At 53.7% G+C, this 27367-nt stretch overlaps 1 protein-coding gene across 1 annotated transcript; it reads left to right on the plus strand.

Moving 5' to 3' along the window:
* The first annotated feature begins 1663 nt into the window (after positions 1 to 1663).
* LOC128974829 (fatty acid-binding protein, liver-like) lies at positions 1664 to 26821 on the plus strand. The gene is made up of 4 exons (XM_054391564.1): positions 1664 to 1747; positions 24480 to 24652; positions 26127 to 26219; positions 26761 to 26821. The coding sequence occupies exons 1-4, from the start codon at positions 1681 to 1683 to the stop codon at positions 26809 to 26811; spliced, it is 384 nt and encodes a 127-aa protein (XP_054247539.1). The 5' UTR covers positions 1664 to 1680; the 3' UTR covers positions 26812 to 26821.
* Positions 26822 to 27367: the final 546 nt, after the last annotated feature.

Consider the following 27367-nt stretch of genomic DNA (forward strand, 5'->3'; position numbering starts at 1 on the left):
TGAAAGTGTTCAAGTCCATGGGACCCGAGGGGATACACCCACGGGTACTGAGAGAACTGGCAGAGGAGGTTGCTGAACCTCTCTCTAGTATATTCCAAAAGTCCTGGCAGTCTGGGGAAGTCCCCACTGACTGGAAAAGGGGAAGAAGGAAGAACCAGGGAACTCCAGGCCAGTCAGTCTCACCTCTGTGCCTGGTAAGATCATGGAGCAGATCCTCCTGGAGGCACTACTGAGACAGAAGAATAGTGAAGAGGTGATTGGGTACAGTCAGCATGGGTTTACCAAGAGCAAATCCTGCCTGACAAACCTGGTGGCCTTCTATGACAAGGTCACAACATCAATAGCTGAGGGGAGAGCAACTGATGGCATTGACCTGGACCTGAGCAAAGCCTTCCACACTGTCCCACACCACCTCCTGGTCTCCAAACTGGTGACACATGGGCTTGATGGGTGGACCACGAGATGGCTACAGAACTGGCTTGATGGCTGCACCCAAAGAGTGGCTGTCAATGGCTCCATATCCCAGTGGAGGCCAGGGACAAGCAGAGTCCCTCAGGGCTCAGTCCTGGGACCAGTCTTGTTCAACATCTTTGTTGGTGACATGGACAGAGGCATTGAGTACACCCTCAGCAGGTTTGCTGATGACACCAAGCTGTGTGGTGCAGCAGACAGGCTGGAGGGAAGGGATCCATCCAGAGGGACCTAGACAGGCTACAGAGCTGAGCACAAGCCAACCTCATGAGGTTCAACAAGACCAAGTGCAAGGTCCTGCAGCTGGGTCGAGGAAATTCCAAGAACAAATCCAGGCTGGGCAGGGACTGGCTGGAGAGCAGCCCTGAGGAGAGGGACTTGGGGGTGCTGGGGGATGAGAAGCTCACCAGGAGCTGTCAATGTGCACTTGCAGCCCAGAAAGCCAACCAGAGCCTGGGCTGCATCAGGAGAAGTGTGGCCAGCAGGTCAAGGGAGGTGATTCTCCCCCTCTGCTCAGCTCTGCTGAGACCCCACCTGGAGTACTGCATCCAGTTCTGGAGCCCCTATTACAAGAGGGATCTGGACATGCTGGAAGGTGTCCAGAGAAGGGCCACCAGGATGATCAGAGGGCTGGAGCACCTCTCCTATGAGGAGAGACTGAAAGAGTTGCGGCTGTTCAGTATGGAGAAGAGAAGGCTATGAGGTGACCTTCTTGTGGCCTTTCAATATCTGAAGGGGGCTACAGGAAAGCTGGGGAGGGACTTTTTAGGCTGTCAGGTAGTGACAGGACGGGGGGGAATGGAATAAAGCTGGAAGTGGGGAGATTCAGACTGGACATGAGGAAGAAGTTCTTCCCCATGAGAGTGGTGAGAGCCTGGAATGGGTTGTCCAGGGAGGTGGTTGAGGCTCCATCCCTGGAGGTGTTTAAGGCCAGGCTGGATGAGGTTCTGTCCAGCCTGCTCTAGTGTGAGGTGTCCCTGCCCATGGCAGAGGGGTTGGAACTGGATGATCCTTGTGGTCCCTTCCAACCCTGACTGGTTTATGGTTCTATCTCTGGACCCTTTTCAATTTGATGTTAATGTTTGAACAGATCCATAAAATAATTGCATCACCTCACCTCTGCCCAGCCATGGGGCATTATAAAGCAAAGCTCTGCTGCCCAGCACAGCACCTTCTCTTGGCACAGGGGACACAGGGAGCCCTGCCACCATGAGCTTCACTGGGAAGTACGAGCTCCAGTCCCAGGAGAATTTTGAGCCTTTCATGAAAGCCCTTGGTAAGTGCCTGCATGTGCCCTGAGCCTGCATCTCCCATCTGCCTACATCTGCCTACATCTGACATCTGCCTGCATCTGCCTGCATCTGCCATGTGCTGCTTTGCCTCCTGAGCTCCCAGTGCTCCCTGGCAGCCCAGCTCTGCTGCTGCTCTAGACTGAAAAGCTCTCCCAGTTTCCCTGCCTCCATGCTATTGCAGTCCTTGGGGCTTTTTAAATGCATGTGCATGGAGATATGATCTCAAAACAGAGGAGAGAGCATCTCTGCCTGGTGGCTGGGGTTCAGGAGACCCTGGGTGAGATTTTGTGGCCTGCAGGGAACTGGTCCCAGCAGGCTGTGCAGCTGACAAGCAGTAACAAACAGTGACACCAGTGACAAACAGTGACAGCAGTGACAGAAGTGACAAGCAGTGACTGCAGTGACAGCAGCTACAGCAGTGACAGCAGACACAGTAGTGACAGCAGTGACAAACAGTGAAAGCAGTGACTGCAGTGACAGCAACGACAGCAAGTAACAGCAGTGATAAACAGCGACAGCAGGGAGAGCAGTGACAGTAGTGACAGCAGTGACAAGCAGTGAGAAGCAGTGACAGCAGTGACAAGCACTGACAAGCAGTGACATCAGTGACATCAGGGAGAGCAGTGACAGTGACAGCAGAGACAGCAGTGACAGCAGTGACAGCAATGATAAACAGTGACAGCAGGGAGAGCAGTGACAGTAGTGACAGCAGTAACAAGCACTGACAGCAGTGACAAGAAGTGACAGCAGCGACAGCAGTGACAAGCACTGACACCAGTGACAGCAGTGATAACAGTGACAGCAGTGACAGCAGTGACAGCAGCGACAGCAGTGACAAGCAGTGACAGCAGACAGCAGTGACAGCAGAGACAGCAGTGACAGCAGTGACAGCAGTGACAGCATTGATACCAGAGACAGCAGTGACAGCAGTTGTAGTAGTGATAGCAGTGACAGTAGTGACAGCAGTGATAGCAGAGACAGCAGTGTCAGCAGTGACAGCAGTGACAGCAGCGACAGCAGCGACGGCAGTGACAGCAGTGACAGCAGTGACAAGCAGTGACAGCAGTGACAGCAGTGAGAAGCAGTTATAGCAGCGAAAGCAGTGACAGCAGTGACAGCAGTGACAGCAGTGACAGCAGTGACAAGCAGTTATAGCAGCGACAGCAGTGACAGCAGTGACAGCAGTGACAGTAGTGATAAGCAGTTATAGCAGCGACAGCAGCGAGAGCAGTGAGAGCAGTGAGAGCAGTTATAGCAGCGACAGCAGCGACAGCAGCGACAGCAGCGACAGCAGTGACAGCAGTGACAGCAGTGACAGCATTGATACCAGAGACAGCAGTGACAGCAGTGATAGTAGTGATAGCAGTGACAGTAGTGACAGCAGTGACAGCAGTGACAGCAGCGACAGCAGCGACGGGAGCGACAGCAGTGACAGCAGTGACAGCAGTGACACCAGGGATAGCAGTGACAGCAGTGACAAGCAGTTATAGCAGTGACAGCAGTGACAGCAGTGACAGCAGTGACAGCACTGACACCCGTGACAGCAGTGACAGCAGTGACAAGCAGTTATAGCAGCGACAGCAGTGACAGCAGCGACAGCAGTGACAGCAGTGACAGCAGTGACAGCAGTGACAGCAGTTAAAGCAGTGATAGCAGTGACAGCAGGGACAGCACAGACAGCAGTGACAGCAGTGACAGCAGTGATAGTAGTGATAGCAGTGACAGCAGTGATAGCAGTGACAGTAGTGACAGCAGTGACAGCAGACACAGCAGTGACAGCAGTGACAGCAGTGACAGCAGCGACGGTAGCGACGGCAGTGACAGCAGTGACAGCAGTGACACCAGGGACAGCAGTGACAGCAGTGACAAGCAGTTATAGCAGCGACAGCAGCGACAGCAGTGACAGCAGTGACAGCAGTGACAGCAGTGACAGCAGTTATAGCAGCGACAGCAGTGACAGCAGTGACAGCAGTGACAGCAGCGACAGCAGCGACAGCAGCGACAGCAGTGACAGCAGTGACAGCAGTGACAGCAGTGACAGCAGTGACAGCAGCAGTGACAGCAGTGACAGCAGTGACAGCAGTTATAGCAGCGACAGCACTGACAGCAGTGACAGCAGTGACAACAGTGACAGCAGCCACAGCAGTGACAGCAGTGACAGCAGTGACAGCAATGACAGCAGTGACAGCAGTGACAGCAGTGACAGCAGTGACAGCAGCGACAGCAGTGACAGCAGTGACAGCAGTGATAGCAGTGACAGCAGTGACAGCAGTGACAGCAGTGACAGCAGTGACAGCAGTGCAGCAGTGACAGCAGTGACAGCAGAGACAGCAGTGACAGCAGTGACAGCAGTGACAGCAGCGACAGCAGAGACAGCAGTGACAGCAGAGACAGCAGTGACAGCAGCGACAGCAGTGACAGCAGTGACAGCAGCGACAGCAGCGACAGCAGTGACAGCAGTTATAGCAGTGACAGCAGCCACAGCAGTTATAGCAGTGACAGCAGCCACAGCAGTGACAGCAGTGACAGCAGTGACAGCAGAGACAGCAGTGACAGCAGTGACAGCAGTGACAGCAGCGACAGCAGTGACAGCAGCGACAGCAGTGACAGCAGCGACAGCAGCGACAGCAGGGACAGCAGCGACAGCACTGACAGCAGCGACAGCAGTTATAGCAGTGACAGCAGTGACAGCAGTGACAGCAGTTATAGCAGTGACAGCAGTGACAGCAGTTATAGCAGCGACAGCAGCGACAGCAGTGACAGCAGTGACAGCAGTGACAGCAGTTATAGCAGTGACAGCAGTGACAACAGTGAAAGCAGTTATAGCAGTGACAGCAGCAACAGCAGCGACAGCAGCGACCGCAGTGACAGGAGTGACAGCAGTTATAGCAGTGACAGCAGTGACAGCAGTGACAGTAGTGAGAGCAGCGACAGCAGTGACAGCAGTTATAGCAGCGACACCAGCGACAGCAGTGACAGCAGTGACAGCAGTGACAGCAGTTATAGCAGCGACAGCAGTGACAGCAGCCACAGCAGAGACAGCAGTGACAGCAGTTATAGCAGTGACAGCAGTGACAGCAGTGAGAGCAGTGACAAAAGTGACAGCAGTGACAGCAGTGACAGCAGTGACAGCAGCGACAGCAGTGACAGCAGTGACAGCAGTGACAGCAGTTATAGCAGTGACAGCAGTGACAGCAGTGACAGCAGTTATAGCAGTGACAGCATTGATAGTAGTGATAGCAGTGACAGTAGTGACAGCAGTGACAGCAGTGACAGAGATGACGGCACAGAGAGCAGTTACAGCAGTGACAGCAGTGATAGTAGTGATAGCAGTGACAGTAGTGACAGCAGTGACAGCAGACACAGCAGTGACAGCAGTGACAGCAATGACAGCAGCGATGGCAGTGACAGCAGTGACAGCAATGACACCAGGGACAGCAGTGACAGCAGTGACAAGCAGTTATAGCAGCGACAGCAGTGACAGCAGTGACAGCAGTGACAGCAGTGACAGCAGTGACAGCAGTGACAGCTGTTATAGCAGCGACAAGCAGTGACAGCAGTGACCGCAGCGACAGCAGCGACAGCAGTGACAGCAGTTATAGCAGTGACAGCAGTGACAGCAGTGACAGCAGTGACAGCAGTTATAGCAGTGACAGCAGTGACAGCAGTTATAGCAGCGACAGCAGTGACAGCAGCGACAGCAGTGACAGCAGTGACAGCAGTTACAGCAGTTATAGCAGTGACAGCAGTGACAGCAGTGACAGCAGTGACAGCAGTTATAGCAGTGACAGCAGCGACAGCAGAGACAGCAGTGACAGCAGAGACAGCAGTGACAGCAGTGACAGCAGTGACAGCAGCGACAGCAGAGACAGCAGAGACAGCAGTGACAGCAGCGACAGCAGCGACAGCAGCGACAGCAGTGACAGCAGTTATAGCAGTTATAGCAGTGACAGCAGTGACAGCAGTGACAGCAGTGACAGCAGTTATAGCAGTGACAGCAGTGACAGCAGTTATAGCAGCGACAGCAGCGACAGCAGTGAAAGCAGTGACAGCAGTGACAGCAGTGACAGCAGTTATAGCAGTGACAGCAGTGACAGCAGTTATAGCAGCGACAGCAGTGACAGCAGCCACAGCAGAGACAGCAGTGACAGCAGAGAGAGCAGTGACAGCAGTGACAGCAGTGACAGCAGTTATAGCAGCGACAGCAGTGACAGCAGCGACAGCAGCGACAGCAGAGACAGTAGTGACAGCAGTTATAGCAGTGACAGCAGTGACAGCAGTTATAGCAGGGACAGCAGTTGCAGCAGTGACAGCAGATATAGCAGTGACAGCAGTGACAGCAGTTATAGCAGCGACAGCAGCGACAGCAGCGACAGCAGTGACAGCAGTGACAGCAGTGACAGCAGTGACAGCAGTTATAGCAGTGACAGCAGTGAGAGCAGTTATAGCAGCGACAGTAGCGACAGCAGCGACAGCAGTGACAGCAGAGAAAGCAGTGACAGCAGTGACAGCACTGGCAGCAGTTATAGCAGTGATAGCAGTGACAGCAGTTATAGCAGCGACAGCAGCGACAGCAGTGACAGCAGTGACAGCAGTTATAGCAGTGACAGCAGTGACAACAGTGACAGCAGTTATAGCAGTGACAGTAGTGACAGCAGCGACAGCAGTGACAGCAGTGACAGCAGTGACAGCAGTTATAGCAGTGACAGCAGTAACAGCAGCGACAGCAGTGACAGCAGCGACAGCAGTGACAGCAGTGACAGCAGTTATAGCAGTGACAGCAGTGACAGCAGTTATAGCAGCGACAGCAGAGACAGCAGTGACAGCAGTGACAGCAGTGACAGCACTTATAGCAGGGACAGCAGTTGCAGCAGTGACAGCAGTTATAGCAGCGACAGCAGCGACAGCAGTGACAGCAGTGACATCAATTATAGCAGTGACAGCAGTGACAACAGTGACAGCAGTTATAGCAGTGACAGCAGAGACAGCAGTGACAGCAGTGACAGCAGTGACAGCAGTGACAGCAGTGACAGCAGTTATAGCAGTGACAGCAGTGACAGCAGCGACAGCAGCGACAGCAGTGACAGCAGTGACAGCAGTTATAGCAGTGACAGCAGTGACAGCAGCGACAGCAGTGACAGCAGTGACAGCAGTGACAGCAGTGCCAGCAGTGACAGCATTGATACCAGAGACAGCAGTGACAGCAGTGATAGTAGTGATAGCAGTGACAGTAGTGACAGCAGTGACAGCAGTGACAGCAGTGACAGCACAGACAGCAGTGACCGCAGTGACAGCAGTGATAGTAGTGATAGCAGTGACAGCAGTGATAGCAGTGATAGCAGTGACAGTAGTGACAGCAGTGACAGCAGACACAGCAGTGACAGCAGTGACAGCAGTGACAGAAGTTATAGCAGTGACAGCAGTGACAGCAGTTATTGCAGCGACAGCAGCGACAGCAGCGACAGCAGTGACAGCAGTTATAGCAGTGACAGCAGTTATAGCAGTGACAGCAGTGACAGCAGTGACAGCAGCGACAGCAGTGACAGCAGTGACAGCAGTGACAGCAGCGACAGCAGCGACGGCAGCGACGGCAGTGACAGCAGCGACAGCAGCGACAGCAGCGAGAGCAGCGAAAGCAGTGACAGCAGTTATAGCAGTGACAGGAGCGACAGCAGTGACAGCAGTGACAGCAGTTACAGCAGCGACAGCAGTGACAGCAGTGACAGCAGCGACAGCAGTGACAGCAGTGACAGCAGTGACAGCAGTGCCAGCAGTGACAGCATTGATACCAGAGACAGCAGAGACAGCAGTGATAGTAGTGATAGCAGTGACAGTAGTGATAGCAGTGACAGTAGTGACAGCAGTGACAGCAGTGACAGCAGTGACAGCACAGACAGCAGTGACCGCAGTGACAGCAGTGATAGTAGTGATAGCAGTGACAGCAGTGATAGCAGTGATAGCAGTGACAGTAGTGACAGCAGTGACAGCAGTGACAGCAGTGACAGCAGTGACAGCAGCGACGGTAGCGACGGCAGTGACAGCAGTGACAGCAGTGACACCAGGGACAGCAGAGACAGCAGTGAAAAGCAGTTATAGCAGTGACAGCAGTGACAGCAGTGAGAGCAGCGACAGTAGTGACAGCAGTTATAGCAGCGACAGCAGCGACAGCAGTGACAGCAGTGACAGCAGTGACAGCAGTGACAGCAGTTATAGCAGCGACAGCAGTGACAGCAGCCACAGCAGAGACAGCAGTGACAGCAGTTATAGCAGTGACAGCAGTGATAGCAGTGAGAGCAGTGAGAGCAGCGACAGTAGTGACAGCAGTTATAGCAGCGACAGTAGTGACAGCAGTTATAGCAGCGACAGCAGCGACAGCAGTGACAGCAGTGACAGCAGTGACAGCAGTGACAGCAGTTATAGCAGCGACAGCAGTGACAGCAGCCACAGCAGAGACAGCAGTGACAGCAGTTATAGCAGTGACAGCAGTGACAGCAGTGACAGCAGTGAGAGCAATGACAACAGTGACAGCAGTTATAGCAGTGACAGCAGTGACAGCAGCGACAGCAGTGACAGCTGTGACAGCAGTGACAGCAGTTATAGCAGTGACAGCAGTGACAGCAGAGACAGCAGTGCCAGCAGTGCCAGCAGTGACAGCAGTGCCAGCAGTGACAGCAGTGACAGCAGTTATAGCAGTGACAGCAGTGACAGCAGTGACAGCAGTGCCAGCAGTGACAGCAGTGATAGTAGTGATAGCAGTGACAGTAGTGACAGCACTGACAGCAGTGACAGCAGTGACGGCACAGAGAGCAGTGACAGCAGTGACAGCAGTGATAGTAGTGATAGCAGTGACAGTAGTGACAGCAGTGACAGCAGACACAGCAGTGACAGCAGTGACAGCAATGACAGAAGCGACGGCAGTGACAGCACTGACAGCAGTGACCGCAGCGACAGCAGTGACCGCAGCGACAGCAGTGACCGCAGCGACAGCAGCGACAGCAGCGACAGCAGTTATAGCAGTGACAGCAGTGACAGCAGTGACAGCAGCGACAGCAGAGACAGCAGTGACAGCAGTGACAGCAGTGACAGCAGCGACAGCAGAGACAGCAGTGACAGCAGTTATAGCAGTGACAGCAGTGACAGCAGTGACAGCAGCGACAGCAGAGACAGCAGTGACAGCAGTGACAGCAGTGACAGCAGCGACAGCAGCGACAGCAGTGACAGCAGTTATAGCAGTGACAGCAGTGACAGCAGTGACAGCAGCGACAGCAGTGACAGCAGTGACAGCAGTGACAGCAGTGACAGCAGCGACAGCAGTGACAGCAGTGACAGCAGTGACAGCAGCGACAGCAGTGACAGCAGTGACAGCAGTTATAGCAGTGACAGCAGTGACAGCAGTGACAGCAGCGACAGCAGAGACAGCAGTGACAGCAGTGACAGCAGTGACAGCAGCGACAGCAGCGACAGCAGTGACAGCAGTTATAGCAGTGACAGCAGTGACAGCAGTGACAGCAGCGACAGCAGAGACAGCAGTGACAGCAGTGACAGCAGTGACAGCAGCGACAGCAGAGACAGCAGTGACAGCAGTGACAGCAGTGACAGCAGCGACAGCAGCGACAGCAGCGACAGCAGTGACAGCAGCGACAGCAGCGACAGCAGTTATAGCAGTTATAGCAGTGACAGCAGTGACAGCAGTGACAGCAGTGACAGCAGTTATAGCAGTGATAGCAGTGACAGCAGTGATAGCAGTGATAGCAGTGACAGTAGTGACAGCAGTGACAGCAGACACAGCAGTGACAGCAGTGACAGCAGTGACAGCAGCGACGGTAGCGACGGCAGTGACAGCAGTGACAGCAGTGACACCAGGGACAGCAGAGACAGCAGTGAAAAGCAGTTATAGCAGTGACAGCAGTGACAGCAGTGAGAGCAGCGACAGTAGTGACAGCAGTTATAGCAGCGACAGCAGCGACAGCAGTGACAGCAGTGACAGCAGTGACAGCAGTTATAGCAGCGACAGCAGTGACAGCAGCCACAGCAGAGACAGCAGTGACAGCAGTTATAGCAGTGACAGCAGTGATAGCAGTGAGAGCAGTGAGAGCAGCGACAGTAGTGACAGCAGTTATAGCAGCGACAGTAGTGACAGCAGTTATAGCAGCGACAGCAGCGACAGCAGTGACAGCAGTGACAGCAGTGACAGCAGTGACAGCAGTTATAGCAGCGACAGCAGTGACAGCAGCCACAGCAGAGACAGCAGTGACAGCAGTTATAGCAGTGACAGCAGTGACAGCAGTGACAGAAGTGAGAGCAATGACAACAGTGACAGCAGTTATAGCAGTGACAGCAGTGACAGCAGCGACAGCAGTGACAGCTGTGACAGCAGTGACAGCAGTTATAGCAGTGACAGCAGTGACAGCAGAGACAGCAGTGCCAGCAGTGACAGCAGTGACAGCAGTTATGGCAGTGACAGCAGTGACAGCAGTTATAGCAGTGACAGCAGTGACAGCAGTGACAGCAGTGCCAGCAGTGACAGCAGTGATAGTAGTGATAGCAGTGACAGTAGTGACAGCACTGACAGCAATGACAGCAGTGACGGCACAGAGAGCAGTGACAGCAGTGACAGCAGTGATAGTAGTGATAGCAGTGACAGTAGTGACTGCAGTGACAGCAGACACAGCAGTGACAGCAGTGACAGCAATGACAGAAGCGACGGCAGTGACAGCACTGACAGCAGTGACCGCAGCGACAGCAGTGACCGCAGCGACAGCAGTGACCGCAGCGACAGCAGCGACAGCAGCGACAGCAGTGACAGCAGTGACAGCAGCGACAGCAGTGACAGCAGTTATAGCAGTGACAGCAGTGACAGCAGTGACAGCAGCGACAGCAGAGACAGCAGTGACAGCAGTGACAGCAGTGACAGCAGCGACAGCAGCGACAGCAGCGACAGCAGTGACAGCAGCGACAGCAGCGACAGCAGTTATAGCAGTTATAGCAGTGACAGCAGTGACAGCAGTGACAGCAGTGACAGCAGTTATAGCAGTGAGAGCAGTGACAGCAGTTATAGCAGCGACAGCAGCGACAGCAGCGACAGCAGTGACAGCAGTGACAGCAGTGACAGCAGTGACAGCAGTTATAGCAGTGACAGCAGTGACAGCAGTTATAGCAGCGACAGCAGTGACAGCAGCCACAGCAGAGACAGCAGTGACAGCAGAGAGAGCAGTGACAGCAGTGACAGCAGTGACAGCAGTGACAGCAGTTATAGCAGCGACAGCAGTGACAGCAGTGACAGCAGCGACAGCAGCGATAGCAGAGACAGCAGTGACAGCAGTTATAGCAGTGACAGCAGTGACAGCAGTTATATCAGTGACAGGAGTGACAGCAGTTATAGCAGCGACAGCAGTGACAGCAGTGACAGCAGTGACAGCAGTTACAGCAGTGACAGCAGTTATAGCAGTGACAGCAGTTATAGCAGCGACAGCAGCGACAGCAGTGACAGCAGTGTCAGCAGTTATAGCAGTGACAGCAGTGACAACAGTGACAGCAGTTATAGCAGTGACAGTAGTGACAGCAGCGACAGCAGTGACAGCAGTGACAGCAGTGACAGCAGTTATAGCAGTGACAGCAGTGACAGCAGTGACAGCAGTGACAGCAGCGACAGCAGTGACAGCAGTGACAGCAGTTATAGCAGTGACAGCAGTGACAGCAGTGACAGCAGTTATAGCAGCGACAGCAGCGACAGCAGAGACAGCAGTGACAGCAGTGACAGCAGTGACAGCACTTATAGCAGGGACAGCAGTTGCAGCAGTGACAGCAGTTATAGCAGCGACAGCAGCGACAGCAGTGACAGCAGCGACAGCAGTGACAGCAGTGACAGCAGTGACAGCAGTGACAGCAGTTATAGCAGTGACAGCAGTGACAGCAGTTATAGCAGTGACAGCAGCGACAGCAGTGACAGCAGCGACAGCAGTGACAGCAGTGACAGCAGTGACAGCAGTGACAGCAGCGACAGCAGTGACAGCAGTGACAGCAGTTATAGCAGTGAGAGCAGTGACAGCAGTTATAGCAGTGACAGCAGTGACAGCAGTGACAGCAGTGACAGCAGTTATAGCAGTGACAGCAGTAACAGCAGCGACAGCAGTGACAGCAGTGACAGAAGTGACAGCAGTGACAGCATTGCCAGCAGTGACAGCATTGATACCAGAGACAGCAGTGACAGCAGTGATAGTAGTGATTGCAGTGACAGTAGTGATAGCAGTGACAGCAGTGACAGCAGTGACAGCACAGACAGCAGTGACCGCAGTGACAGCAGTGATAGTAGTGATAGCAGTGACAGCAGTGATAGCAGTGATAGCAGTGACAGTAGTGACAGCAGTGACAGCAGACACAGCAGTGACAGCAGTGACAGCAGCGACGGTAGCGACGGCAGTGACAGCAGTGACACCAGGGACAGCAGTGACAGCAGTGACAAGCAGTTATAGCAGCGACAGCAGTGACAGCAATGACAGCAGTGACAGCAGTTATAGCAGCGATAGCAGTGACAGCAGTGACAGCAGTGACAGCAGTGACAGCAGCGACAGCAGCGACAGCAGCGACAGCAGTGACAGCAGTGACAGCAGCGAAAGCAGTGAGAGCAGTTATAGCAGTGACAGCAGTTATAGCAGTGACAGCAGTGACAGCAGTTATAGCAGCGACAGCAGCGACAGCAGTGACAGCAGTGACAGCAGTGACAGCAGTTATAGCAGTGACAGCAGTTATAGCAGTGACAGCAGTGACAGCAGTGAGAGCAGAGACAGCAGAGACAGCAGTGACAGCAGCGACAGCAGTGACAGCAGCGACAGCAGTGACAGCAGTGACAGCAGCGACAGCAGCGACAGCAGCGACAGCAGCGACAGCAGCGACAGCAGCGACAGCAGTGACAGCAGTTATAGCAGTGACAGCAGTGACAGCAGTTACAGCAGTGACAGCAGCCACAGCAGTGACAGCAGAGACACCAGAGACAGCAGTGATAGCAGTGACAGCAGTGACAGCAGTGACAGCAGTTATAGCAGCGACAGCAGTGACAGCAGCGACAGCAGCGACAGCACTGAAAGCAGTGACAGCAGTTATAGCAGCGACAGCAGCGACATCAGCGACAGCAGTGACAGCAGTGACAGCAGTGACAGCAGTTATGGCAGTGACAGCAGTGACAGCAGTTATAGCAGCGACAGCAGCGACAGCAGTGACAGCAGTGACAGCAGTGACAGCAGTTATAGCAGTGACAGCAGTGACAACAGTGAAAGCAGTTATAGCAGTGACAGCAGTGACAGCAGCGACAGCAGCGACAGCAGTGACAGAAGTGACAGCAGTTATAGCAGTGACAGCAGTGACAGCAGTGACAGCAGTGAGAGCAGCGACAGCAGTGACAGCAGTTATAGCAGCGACAGCAGCGACAGCAGTGACAGCAGTGACAGCAGTGACAGCAGTTATAGCAGCGACAGCAGTGAGAGCAGCCACAGCAGTGACAGCAGTTATAGCAGTGACAGCAGTGACAGCAGTGAGAGCAGTGACAACAGTGACAGCAGTTATAGCAGTAACAGTAGTGACAGCAGTGACAGCAGCGACAGCAGTGACAGCAGTGACAGCAGTGACAGCAGTGACAGCAGTTATAGCAGTGACAGCAGTGACAGCAGTGACAGCAGCGACAGCAGTGACAGCAGTTACAGCAGTGACAGCAGTGACAGCAGTGCCAGCAGTGACAGCAGTGACAGCAGTGACAGCAGTTATAGCAGTGACAGCAGTGACAGCAGTGACAGCAGTGACAGCAGTGATAGTAGTGATAGCAGTGACAGTAGTGATAGCAGTGACAGCAGTGACAGCAGTGACGGCACACAGAGCAGTGACAGCAGTGACAGCAGTGATAGTAGTGATAGCAGTGACAGTAGTGACAGCAGAGACAGCAGTGACAGCAGTTATATCAGTGACAGCAGTGACAGCAGTTATAGCAGCGACAGCAGCGACAGCAGTGACATCAGTGACAGCAGTGACAGCAGAGACAGCAGTGACAGTAGCGACAGCAGTGACAGCAGTGACAGCAGTGACAGCAGTTATAGCAGTGACAGCAGTGACAGCAGTGACAGCAGTGACAGCAGCGACAGCAGTGACAGCAGTGAGAGCAGTTATAGCAGCGACAGCAGTGACAGCAGCGACAGCAGCGACAGCAGTAACAGCAGAGACAGCAGTGACAGCAGGTATAGCAGTGACAGCAGTGACAGCAGTGACAGCAGTGACAGCACTTATAGCAGGGACAGCTGTTATAGCAGTGACAGCAGTGACAGCAGTTATAGCAGTGACAGCAGCGACAGCAGTGACAGCAGTGACAGCAGTGACAGCAGTTATAGCAGTGACAGGAGATACAGCAGTGACAGTAGCGACAGCAGTGACAGCAGTGACAGCAGTGACAGCAGTTATAGCAGTGACAGCAGTGACAGCAGAGACAGCAGTGACAGCAGTGACAGCAGCGACAGCAGTGACAGCTGTGACAGTAGTGACAGCAGTGACAGCATTGATACCAGAGACAGCAGTGACAGCAGTGATAGTAGTGATAGCAGTGACAGTAGTGAAGGCAGTGACAGCAGTGACAGCAGTGACAGCAGTTATAGCAGCGACAGCAGTGACAGCAGCCACAGCAGAGACAGCAGTGAAAGCAGAGACAGCAGTGACAGCAGTGACAGCAGTGACAGCAGTTATAGCAGCGACAGCAGTGACAGCAGTGACAGCAGCGACAGCAGCGACAGCAGTGACAGCAGTGACAGCAGTTATAGCAGCGACAGCAGCGACAGCAGCGACAGCAGTGACAGCAGTGACAGCAGTGACAGCAGTTATAGCAGCGACAGCAGTGACAGCAGCCACAGCAGAGACAGCAGTGACAGCAGAGACAGCAGTGACAGCAGTGACAGCAGTGACAGCAGTGACAGCAGTGACAGCAGTGACAGCAGTGACAGCAGTGACAGCAGTGACAGCAGTGGCAGCAGTGACAGCAGCGACAGCAGCGACAGCAGTGACAGCAGTGACAGCAGTGACAGCAGTGACAGCATTGACAGCAGTGACAGCAGTGACAGCAGTTATAGCAGTGACAGCAGTGACAGCAGTGACAGCAGCGACAGCAGCGACAGCAGTGACAGCAGTTATAGCAGTGACAGCAGTGACAGCAGTGACAGCAGTGACAGCAGTGACAGCATTGACAGCAGTTATAGCAGCGACAGCAGTGACAGCAGCAATAGCAGTGACAGCAGTGACAGCAGTTACAGCAGTGACAGCAGTTATAGCAGTGACAGCAGTGACAGCAGTGACAGCAGTGATACCAGAGACAGCAGTGACAGCAGTGATAGTAGCGATAGCAGTGACAGGAGTGACAGCAGTGACAGCAGTGACAGCAGTGACAGCAGTGACAGCAGTGACAGCAGTGACAGCAGTGACAGCAGTGACAGTCAGTGATAGCAGTGACAGTAGTGACAGCAGTGACAGCAGCACAGCAGTGACAGCAGTGACAGCAGTGACAGCAGCGACGGCAGCGACAGCAGTGACAGCAGTGACAGCAGGGACAGCAGTGACAGCAGTGACAAGCAGTTATAGCAGTGACAGCAGTGACAGCAGTGACAGCAGTGACAGCAGTGACAGCAGTGACAGCAGCGACAGCAGTGACAGCAGTTATAGCAGTGACAGCAGTGACAGCAGCGACAGCAGTGACAGCAGTTATAGCAGTGACAGCAGTGACAGCAGTGACAGCAGTGACAGCAGTGACAGCAGTGACAGCAGTTATAGCAGTGACAGCAGAGACAGCAATGACAGCAGTGACAGCAGTGACAGCAGTGACAGCAGTTATAGCAGCGACAGCAGTGACAGCAGTGACAGCAGTGACAGCAGTGACAGCAGTTATAGCAGGGAGAGCAGTTGCAGCAGTGACAGCAGTTATAGCAGTGACAGCAGTGACGGCAGTTATAGCAGCGACAGCAGTGACAGCAGTGACAGCAGTGACAGCAGTGACAGCAGTGACAGCAGTGACAGCAGTGACAGCAGTGACAGCAGTGACAGCAGTATAGCAGTGACAGCAGTGATAGCAGTGACAGCAGTGACAGCAGTGATAGCAGTGACAGCAGTGACAGCAGTGACAGCAGTGACAGCAGTGACAGCAGTATAGCAGTGACAGCCGTGACAGCAGTGACAGCAGTTATAGCAGCGACAGCAGTTATAGCAGTGACAGCAGTGACAGCAGTGACAGCAGTGACAGCAGTGACAGCAGCGACAGCAGTGACAGCAGTGACAGCAGTGACAGCAGTTATAGCAGTGACAGCAGTGACAGCAGTGACAGCAGTGAGAGCAGTGACAGCAGTGACAGCAGTTATAGCAGTGACAGCAGTGACAGCAGTGACAGCAGTGACAGCAGTGACAGCAGTGACAGCAGTGACAACAGTGACAGCAGTTATAGCAGTGACAGCAGTGACAGCAGTGACAGCAGTGACAGCAGTGATAACAGAGACAGCAGTGACAGCAGTGATAGTAGTGATAGCAGTGACAGTAGTGACAGCAGTGACAGCAGTGACAGCAGTGACAGCAGTGACAGCAGCGACAGCAGTGACAGCAGTGACAGCAGTGACAGCAGTATAGCAGTGACAGCAGTGACAGCAGTGACAGCAGTTATAGCAGTGACAGCAGTGACAGCAGTGACAGCAGTGACAGCAGTTATAGCAGTGACAGCAGTGACAGCAGTGACAGCAGTGACAGCAGTGACAGCAGTGACAGCAGTGACAGCAGCGACAGCAGTGACAGCAGTGACAGCAGTTATAGCAGCGACAGTAGTGACAGCAGTGACAGCAGTGACAGCAGCTACAGCAGTGACAGCAGTGACAGCAGCGACAGCAGCGACAGCAGTGACAGCAGTGACAGCAGTGACAGCAGTTATAGCAGCGACAGCAGTGAAGCAGTGACAACAGTGACAGCAGTTATAGCAGTGACAGCAGTGACAGCAGTGACAGCAGTTATAGCAGTGACAGCAGTGAGAGCAGTTATAGCAGTGACAGCAGTGACAGCAGTGACAGCAGCGACAGCAGCGACAGCAGTGACAGCAGTGACAGCAGTGACAGCAGTGACAGCAGATATAGCAGTGACAGCAGTGACAGCAGTGACAGCAGCGACAGCAGTGACAGCAGTTACAGCAGTGACAGCAGTGACAGCAGTGCCAGCAGTGACAGCAGTGACAGCAGTGACAGCAGCGACAGCAGTGACAGCAGTGACAGCAGTGACAGCAGTTATAGCAGTGACAGCAGTGACAGCAGTGACAGCAGTGACAGCAGTGACAGCATTGATACCAGAGACAGCAGTGACAGCAGTGATAGCAGTGACAGCAGTGACGCAGACAGCAGTGACAGCAGTGACAGCAGTGATAGTCGTGATAGCAGTGACAGTAGTGACAGCAGAGACAGCAGTGACAGCAGTTATATCAGTGACAGCAGTGACAGCAGTTATAGCAGCGACAGCAGCGACAGCAGTGACAGCAGTGACAGCAGTGACAGCAGAGACAGCAGAGACAGCAGTGACAGTAGCGACAGCAGTGACAGCAGTGACAGCAGTGACAGCAGTTATAGCAGTGACAGCAGTGACAGCAGTGACAGCAGTGACAGCAGCGACAGCAGTGACAGCAGTGAGAGCAGTTATAGCAGCGACAGCAGTGACAGCAGTGACAGCAGCGACAGCAGTGACAGCAGTGACAGCAGTGACAGCAGTTAGAGCAGTGACAGCAGTGACAGCAGTGACAGCAGTGACAGCATTATAGCAGTGACAGCGTTATAGCAGTGACAGCAGTGACAGCAGTGACAGCAGCGACAGCAGCGACAGCAGTGACAGCAGTGACAGCAGTTATACCAGTGACAGCAGCGACAGCAGTGACAGCAGCGACAGCAGTGACAGCAGTGACAGCAGTGACAGCAGTTATAGCAGTGACAGCAGTGACAGCAGCGACAGCAGTGACAGCAGTGACAGCAGTGACAGCAGTGACAGCATTGATACCAGAGACAGCAGTGACAGCAGTGACAGTAGTTATAGCAGTGACAGCAGTGACAGCAGTGACAGCAGTGACAGCAGTGACAGCAGTTATAGCAGCGAGACAAGTGACAGCAGCCACAGCAGAGACAGCAGTGACAGCAGAGACAGCAGTGACAGCAGTGACAGCAGTGACAGCAGTTATAGCAGCGACAGCAGTGACAGCAGTGACAGCAGCGACAGCAGCGACAGCAGTGACAGCAGTGACAGCAGTTATAGCAGCGACAGCAGTGACAGCATTGACAGCAGCGACAGCAGTGACAGCAGTGACAGCAGTGACAGGAGTTATAGCAGCGACAGCAGTGACAGCAGTGACAGCAGCGACAGCAGCGACAGCAGCGACAGCAGTGACACCAGTGACAGCAGTGACAGAAGTGACAGCAGTTATAGCAGCGACAGCAGTGACAGCAGCCACAGCAGAGACAGCAGTGACAGCAGAGAGAGAAGTGACAGCAGTGACAGCAGTGAGAGCAGTGACAGCAGCGACAGCAGTGACAGCATTGACAGCAGTGACAGCAGTGACAGCAGTTGTAGCAGTGACAGCAGTGACAGCAGTGACAGCAGCCATAGCAGAGACAGCAGTGACAGCAGTGACAGCAGCGACAGCAGTGACAGCAGTGACAGCAGTTATAGGAGTGACAGCAGTGACAGCAGCGACAGCAGCGACAGCAGTGACAGCAGTGACAGCAGTGACAGCATTGACAGCAGTTATAGCAGCGACAGCAGTGACAGCAGCAATAGCAGTGACAGCAGTGACAGCCGTTACAGCAGTGACAGCAGTTATAGCAGTGACAGCAGTGACAGCAGTGACAGCAGTGACAGCATTGATACCAGAGACAGCAGTGACAGCAGTGATAGTAGCGATAGCAGTGACAGTAGTGACAGCAGTGACAGCAGTGACAGCAGTGACAGCAGTGACAGCAGTGACAGCAGTGACAGCAGTGACAGCAGAGACATCAGTGACAGGAGTGACAGCAGTGATAGCAGTGGTAGCAGTGAGAGTAGTCATAGCAGTGACAGTAGTGATAGCAGTGACAGCAGACACAGCAGTGACAGCAGTGACAGCAGTGACAGTAGCGACGGCAGCGACGGCAGTGACAGCAGTGACAGCAGTGACACCAGGGACAGCAGTGACAGCAGTGACAAGCAGTTATAGCAGTGACAGCAGTGACAGCAGTGAGAGCAGTGACAGCAGTGACAGCAGTGACAGCAGCGACAGCAGTGACAGCAGTTATAGCAGTGACAGCAGTGACAGCAGCGACAGCAGTGACAGCAGTTATAGCAGAGACAGCAGTGACAGCAGTGACAGCAGTTATAGCAGTGACAGCAGTGACAGCAGTTATAGCAGCGACAGCAGCGACAGCAGCGACAGCAGCGACAGCAGTGACAGCAGTGACAGCAGTGACAGCAGTTATAGCAGCGACAGCAGTGACAGCAGCCACAGCAGAGACAGCAGTGAGAACAGAGACAGCAGTGACAGCAGTGACAGCAGTGTCAGCAGTTATAGCAGTGACAGCTATGACAGCATCTATAGTAGCGACAGCAGCGACAGCAGTGACAGCAGCGACAGCAGCGACAGCAGTGACAGCAGTGACAGCAGTGACAGCAGCGACAGCAGTGACAGCAGTTATAGCAGTGACAGCAGTTATAGCAGTGACAGCAGTGACAGCAGTTATAGCAGTGACAGCAGTGACAACAGTGAGAGCAGTGACAGCACTGACAGCAGTTATAGCAGTGACAGCAGTGAGAACAGTGACAGCAGTGACAACAGTGACAGCAGTTATAGCAGTGACAGCAGCGACAGCAGTGAGAGCAGGGACAGCAGTGACAGCAGTTATAGCAGTGACAGCAGTGAAAACAGTGACAGCAGTTATAGCAGTGACAGCAGCGACAGCAGTGACAGCAGTGACAGCAGTGACAGCAGTGACAGCAGTGACAGCAGTTACAGCAGTGACAGCAGTTATAGCAGTGGCAGCAGTGACAGCAGTGACAGCAGAGACAGCTGTGAGACCAGAGACAGCAGTGAGAGCAGTGACAGCAGTGTCAGCAGTTATAGCAGCGACAGCTATGACAGCAGCGACAGCAGCGACAGCAGTGACAGCAGTGACAGCAGTGACAGCAGCGACAGCAGTGACACCAGTTATAGCAGTGACAGCAGTGACAGCAGTGACAGCAGTGACAGCAGTTATAGCAGTGACAGTAGCGATAGCAGTGAGAGCAGTGAGAGCAGTGACAGCACTTATAGCAGTGACAGCAGTTATAGCAGTGACAGCAGCGACAGCAGTGACAGCAGTGACGGCAGTGACAGCAGTTATAGCAGTGACAGCAGTGACACCAGTGACAGCAGCCACAGCAGTGACAGCAGTGACAGCAGTTATAGCAGTGACAGCAGTGACAGCAGTGACAGCAGCGACAGCAATGACAGCAGTGACAGCAGTTATAGCAGTGACAGCAGTGACAGCAGTGACAGCAGTGACAGCAGTTATAGCAGCGACAGCTGTGAGAGCAGCGACAGCAGTGACAGCAGTGACAGCAGTGACAGCAGTGACAGCAGTTATAGCAGTGACAGCAGTGACAGCAGTGACCGCAATGATACCAGAGACAGCAGTGACAGCAGTGATAGTAGTGATAGCAGTGACAGTAGTGACAGCAGTGACAGCACAGACAGCAGTGACAGCAGTGACAGCAGTGATAGTAGTGATAGCAGTGACAGTAGTGACAGCAGTGACAGTAGTGATAGCAGTGACAGCAGACACAGTAGTGACAGCAGTGACAGCAGTGACAGCAGCGACGGCAGCGACGGCAGTGACAGCAGTGACAGCAGTGACACCAGGAACAGCAGTGACAGCAGTGACAAGCAGTTATAGCAGCGACAGCAGTGATAGCAGTGACAGCAGTTATAGCAGTGACAGCAGTGACAGCAGTGACAGCAGTGACAGCAGCGACAGCAGTGACAGCAGTGACAGCAGTTATAGCAGTGACAGCAGTGACAGCAGTGACAGCAGCGACAGCAGCGACAGCAGCGACAGCAGTGACAGCAGTGACAGCAGTTATAGCAGTGACAGCAGTTATAGCAGTGACAGCAGTGACAGCAGTGACAGCAGTTATAGCAGTGACAGCAGTGACAGCAGTTATAGCAGCGACAGCAGCGACAGCAGCGACAGCAGTGACAGCAGTGACAGCAGTGACAGCAGTTATAGCAGCGACAGCAGTGACAGCAGCGACAGCAGCGACAGCAGTGACACCAGTTATAGCAGTGACAGCAGTGACAGCCGTGACAGCAGTGACAGCAGTTATAGCAGCGACAGCAGTTATAGCAGTGACAGCAGTGACAGCAGTGACAGCAGTGACAGCAGTGACAGCAGTGACAGTAGCGATAGCAGTGACAGTAGTGACAGCAGTGACAGCAGTGACAGCAGTGACAGCAGAGACATCAGTGACAGGAGTGACAGCAGTGATAGCAGTGGTAGCAGTGACAGTAGTCATAGCAGTGACAGTAGTGATAGCAGTGACAGCAGACACAGCAGTGACAGCAGTGACAGCAGTGACCGCAGCGACGGCAGCGACGGCATTGACAGCAATGACAGCAGTGACACCAGGGACAGCAGTGACAGCAGTGACAGCAGTTATAGCAGTGACAGCAGTGACAGCAGCCACAGCAGTGACAGCAGTGACAGCAGTGACAGCAGCGACAGCAGTGACAGCAGTTATAGCAGTGACAGCAGTGACAGCAGCGACAGCAGTGACAGCAGTTATAGCAGTGACAGCAGTGACAGCAGTGACAGCAGTTATAGCAGTGACAGCAGTGACAGCAGTTATAGCAGCGACAGCAGCGACAGCAGCGACAGCAGCGACAGCAGTGACAGCAGTGACAGCAGTTATAGCAGCGACAGCAGTGACAGCAGCCACAGCAGAGACAGCAGTGAGAGCAGAGACAGCAGTGACAGCAGTGACAGCAGTGTCAGCAGTTATAGCAGTGACAGCTATGACAGCATCTATAGTAGCGACAGCAGCGACAGCAGTGACAGCAGCGACAGCAGCGACAGCAGTGACAGCAGTGACAGCAGTGACAGCAGCGACAGCAGTGACAGCAGTTATAGCAGTGACAGCAGTTATAGCAGTGACAGCAGTTACAGCAGTTATAGCATTGACAGCAGTGACAACAGTGAGAGCAGTGACAGCACTGACAGCAGTTATAGCAGTGACAGCAGTGACAACAGTGACAGCAGTTATAGCAGTGACAGCAGCGACAGCAGTGAGAGTGGGGACAGCAGTGACAGCAGTTATAGCAGTGACAGCAGTGACAGCAGTGACAGCAGTTATAGCAGTGACAGCAGCGACAGCAGTGACAGCAGTGACAGCAGTGACAGCAGTGACAGCAGTGACAGCAGTGACAGCAGTTATAGCAGTGACAGCAGTTATAGCAGTGACAGCAGTGACAGCAGTGACAGCAGTGACAGCTGTGAGCCAGACACAGTGACAGCAGTGACAGCAGTGACAGCAGTTATAGCAGCGACAGCATGACAGCAGTGACAGCAGCGACAGCAGTGACAGCAGTGACAGCAGTGACAGCAGTGACAGCAGTGACAGCAGTTATAGCAGTGACAGCAGTGACAGCAGTGACAGCAGTGACAGCAGTTATAGCAGTGACAGCAGCGACAGCAGTGACAGCAGTGACAGCAGTGACAGCAGTTATAGCAGTGACAGCAGTGACAGCAGCGACAGCAGTGACAGCAGTGACAGCAGTGACAGCAGTTATAGCAGTGACAGCACTGACAGCAGTGACAGCAGCGACAGCAGTGACAGCAGTGACAGCAGTTATAGCAGTGACAGCAGTGACAGCAGTGACAGCAGTTATAGCAGCGACAGCAGTGACAGCAGCGACAGCAGTGACAGCAGTGACAGCAGTGACAGCATTGATACCAGAGACAGCAGTGACAGCAGTGATAGTACTGATAGCAGTGACAGTAGTGACAGCAGTGACAGCAGTGACAGCACAGACAGCAGTGACAGCAGTGACAGCAGTGATAGTAGTGATAGCAGTGACAGTAGTGACAGCAGTGACAGCAGACACAGCAGTGACAGCAGTGACAGCAGTGACAGCAGCGACGGCAGCGATGGCAGTGACAGCAGTGACAGCAGTGACACCAAGGACAGCAGTGACAGCAGTGACAAGCAGTTATAGCAGCGACAGCAGTGACAGCAGTGACACCAGTGACAGCAGTGACAGCAGTGACAGCAGTTATAGCAGCGACAGCAGTGACAGCAGTGACAGCAGTGACAGCAGCGACAGCAGTGACAGCAGCAACAGCATCAACAGCAGCGACAGCAGAGACAGCAGTGACAGCAGAGACAGCAGTGACAGCAGTGACAGCAGTGACAGCAGCGACAGCAGAGACAGCAGAGACAGCAGTGACAGCAGTGACAGCAGCGACAGCAGAGACAGCAGCGACAGCAGTGACAGCAGTGACAGCAGCGAGAGCAGTGACAGCAGCGACAGCAGTGACAGCAGTTATAGCAGTGACAGCAGTTATAGCAGTGACAGCAGTTATAGCAGCGACAGCAGCGACAGCAGCGACAGCAGGGACAGCAGTGACAGCAGTGACAGCAGTTATAGCAGTGACAGCAGTGACAGCAGTTATAGCAGCGACAGCAGTGACAGCAGCCACAGCAGAGACAGCAGTGACAGCAGAGACAGAAGTGACAGCAGTGACTGCAGTGACAGCAGCGACAGTAGTTATAGCAGCGACAGCAGTGACAGCAAGGACAGCAGCGACAGCAGAGACAGCAGTGACAGCAGTGACAGCAGTGACAGCAGTGACAGCAGCGACAGCAGTTACAGCAGTTATAGCAGTGACAGCAGTGACAGCAGTGACAGCAGTGACAGCAGTTATAGCAGTGACAGCAGTGACAGCAGTTATAGCAGCGACAGCAGCGACAGCAGAGACAGCAGTGACAGTAGTGACAGCAGTGACAGCAGTGGCAGCAGTTATAGCAGCGACAGCAGCGACAGCATTGACAGCAGCGACAGCAGAGACAGCAGTGACAGCAGAGAAAGCAGTGACAGCAGCAACAGCAGCGATAGCAGAGACAATCTGTGACAGCACTGGCAGTAGTGACAGCAGTGACAAGGAGTGACAGCAATGGCAGGAGTGACAAGCTAGCAGCACCTTGGTGGCCTGGTGCAGCTGTGGATCTGCTCTACCAAGCTGTGAGTTTTGAGGGCGAGCAGGAACTCTCTCAGATCATCACGGTGCTGTTCAGTGATGCTGCAAGGCCCTGAATTCCACCAGCCAGCAGCTAAGTGGTCAGGGTTGCTCCAATGCATTCCCAGCAGTGTCCGTGTCAGGCACCTGCTCCTCCGGGGATTTTGTCCTGCCTCTGCACAGCTGTCTGCCAGAGGGGATCCACCTGTAAGGAGCAGCTTCAATCTTTGGAGAAGATTTTGGTGAGCTGGTTCTGAGGGACCCCAAATCTCATAAAACACCACCTGGTTCCCTCCTTCTGCCTTGGGTTATTGCATTTTCTCTGCTGGCCTCCCAGAGAGGGAAAGAAAATTGGGGGTTTAGTTTCTGTCTGGTGCTTAGCCAGGGGGTGGCTACTCTGCATCACCAGTGGCTCCACCTAACAACTCTTGTTCCTGGACAGGAATTCCTGATGAAATGATCCGAAAGATCAAGGACAATAAGTACACTGCAGAGATTGTGCAGGATGGGAAAAAGTTCAAGGTCACTGCGACCATTGGCTCCAAGGTGATGAGAAACGAGTTCACCATTGGGGAGGAGTTTGACTATGAGCTGATGACGGGACAGAAAATCAAGGTGAGTCCCCAGCTCCTCCTCTGCCAGGGCTGGGGAGGCTCAAGGATATTAAGTTTCCTTTCCAGCCACTGCCTCTGCACTTGAGCACAGGGAGGGACCAGAGCAGAGGTATTAAAGCTGACAGAGGGAAGAGCCCTGGGCAGTCTCTCACAGTTTGCACGCAGGACTTGATGTGATGGGAAGGGGCAAACTGCTGAGACCAAGTCTGCAGGCGTGGCAGCCACTGCCCTGCTCCCTGCAGGCCCTCAGTCCTCTCAGGAACACTTCCTGGAAAGGAGAGTCCATTCTGGAGTCACCTTCCCAGGAGCCCGGGGCTCTGAAGTTCCCCAATCAGCACTTCTGCAGCTTGGCATTTCTACAGCTACATAGCCAGGTAGCACAAGGCCAGAGGCCAAAGTCTTCAGAGCCCATGTGGGGATGGGGGATGGAGATGCTTTGGTAAACTTTCGTGACAGCAAAAGGTCTGAAAGCTTTGAGGTGGGAAATGGTTGACTTTCTGTCCTGTTGCAGTATTGAACATCTCCCACCCAAGTTTTGCTAACTCAGAGGCAGTGCAGGACAGGTAGCCACTCAGTCACAAACCAACACATCTCTCCTTCAATCCCAGCAGCTGGCAGCCTCTCTGCCAGCCTTTTCCACTGCTGCTGTTTCCACTGGGGGAGATGATCTGGTGAGGTGAGGATTTGTCACCCTTGAGACTGGGTCATCTCCTGTTCCTGGACATTAGCTTCCAATGGGTCAGAAAATGCCAGGACAACAGCACCAGCAGCAGCAAACATTGTCTAGAGGCCTGCCTTGGGAGAAGTTGCCCCTGCAGGGACCTTGGTGAGCAGGAAGGATGATCAAAGAAATGCTCCAGTGAGCCCCAGCAGCTCAGTCACCATTTCCAGCATCACTGAAATCCCTAAGCAGAAGCTGTGGGGAGTTTTGCCCTCTGTAAATCCGCAGCTGCAGGGCAGAGGAACATGTCTGAGAGATGGACAGACAGAGGAACAGACAGGGGCCTTGCTGGGGGTCCTGCAGTCCTCTCCTTGGAGGCATGCAGCTGCTCCTGGTCTGGCTGCTGCATCAGGGCAGTTCAGAGGGACCAGCAGTGGCAGGGGGAAGAGCCTTCCTTCTTCTCCCCCAAAATTCATGTGTGGCTGTGATGCCCAGGGATGCCAAGGATCTGGCATCTAACAGTGTGGGAGCAGTGAGTGAGTCTGAATGGGAAGGAGAGAGGGAGGTACAGTGGCAAAGTCACAGCCCTGCAGAAGTCAAAGGAAGCATCCCCACCCTTGCTGTGCTGTAGCCAGGACCAGCACAACCTTCCCTCCTCAGCCTCCCAGCAAAGGCAGAGTCACCAGAGGAGCAGCTTGCTCCAGAGCGCTTCCAGGGGCAATGGTAGCAACTCAGTACGGAAGAGAAAGGACACAGTCTAGGGGCTGAGATGTTCTCCAGCAATAACAGCAGTGCCTCTGTCCTCTCCCATCAGGCTCTTTTTCAGATGGAAGGGAACAACAAACTGGTGGGAACCATGAAAGGGATGAAGTACATCAACGAACTCAATGGAGATGTCATGACCAGTGTAAGTGGAGAAGAGAAGAGCATGGGGGAGTGGTGCAGGCAGCTGCCTTCAGGGGGCTGGCCCTAGAAAGCCTGCAGAGATGCTGGGGATCATTGAGAGGTGCTGGAGATCTTTGGGAGGTGGTGGAGAGATGAGGCCATGCCTGCAGACAGGCTGTCAGCCAAATCTGGTCAGTCAAGCAGGCACTGAAAGCAGTTTTTCATTATAGTCTGGTTGCCAGAATGCTCTTCCAAAGCCCAGCAGACATTTCTGATCAGATCCTCAGGTAAGGAGGGCACATTCTCAGCCAAACAGAACTGTACCTGTGTGCCAGGGCCTGGCACTTCTAAGGAAGACATCAGCAGACTGCTCCCACCTGAGGGATGCCAGATTATCCCTGCTTGCTTTGAGGTACTCTTGAAGAAATCCAAAGCGTTACTAATTGAGTTCACAGGAGATAGACTGCAGGGCAGTGCTGCTTTGATTTGCATGTCAGACGCTGTACAGGCAGAGTCTGGAGCCAAGCAGCATGGAAAGCTAAACCCCTCCATTTGCTTTTCAGGTAGCCACCATGGGTGACCTCACCTACAAGAGGATCATGAAGAGAATCTAGAAGCCCTGCACACAGCATCCACCTCTGTGTGAAATGTGTCTATTAAAGTCACCTTTGTACTAAAGGCCTCCTCCTTGTCATCAGCTTCTTCCCCCTTGCTCCAAGGAGATGCAAGGCTGGGTACGTTCATGCAAGCCCAGCTAGAGCCTGGGCAATGAGCTGAGCCAGAGCTGTGCTGCTGTTGGGAAATGGAGCTGGGCTAGGCTGCAGCCTTGCAGCCATTGAGTCACCTTCTGGGATGTGCTCCATGCTGCTGAGCACTCTTCCAGATGTTCCTTCCTCCCTGGGGACCGATGCCAGCATCCTGCCAGGGATGTGCCAGTGGTCATGCAGCCACAGCTGCCCTGGCTGGGTGGCTGCAGTGGGCAGGGGAAGGGCTCTGTTCCCAAGAGCTTTGTTCATGGCCAAAATGAGCACAGGGCAGGGCTAAAGGATGCTTTAGGTGGGGCTGAAGGTAGCCTCAGTGATCCTGCCTGGAAAGCTGCCTTGGGCAAGGCAGCAGCATGGGGGCAGTTCAGGTGTCTCAGCCATCATCTTCACCCTCACACCTCTACAA

This window comes from Indicator indicator, chromosome 23 (assembly GCF_027791375.1).
Source record: "Indicator indicator isolate 239-I01 chromosome 23, UM_Iind_1.1, whole genome shotgun sequence".
NCBI classification, from domain to species: Eukaryota; Metazoa; Chordata; class Aves; order Piciformes; family Indicatoridae; genus Indicator; species Indicator indicator.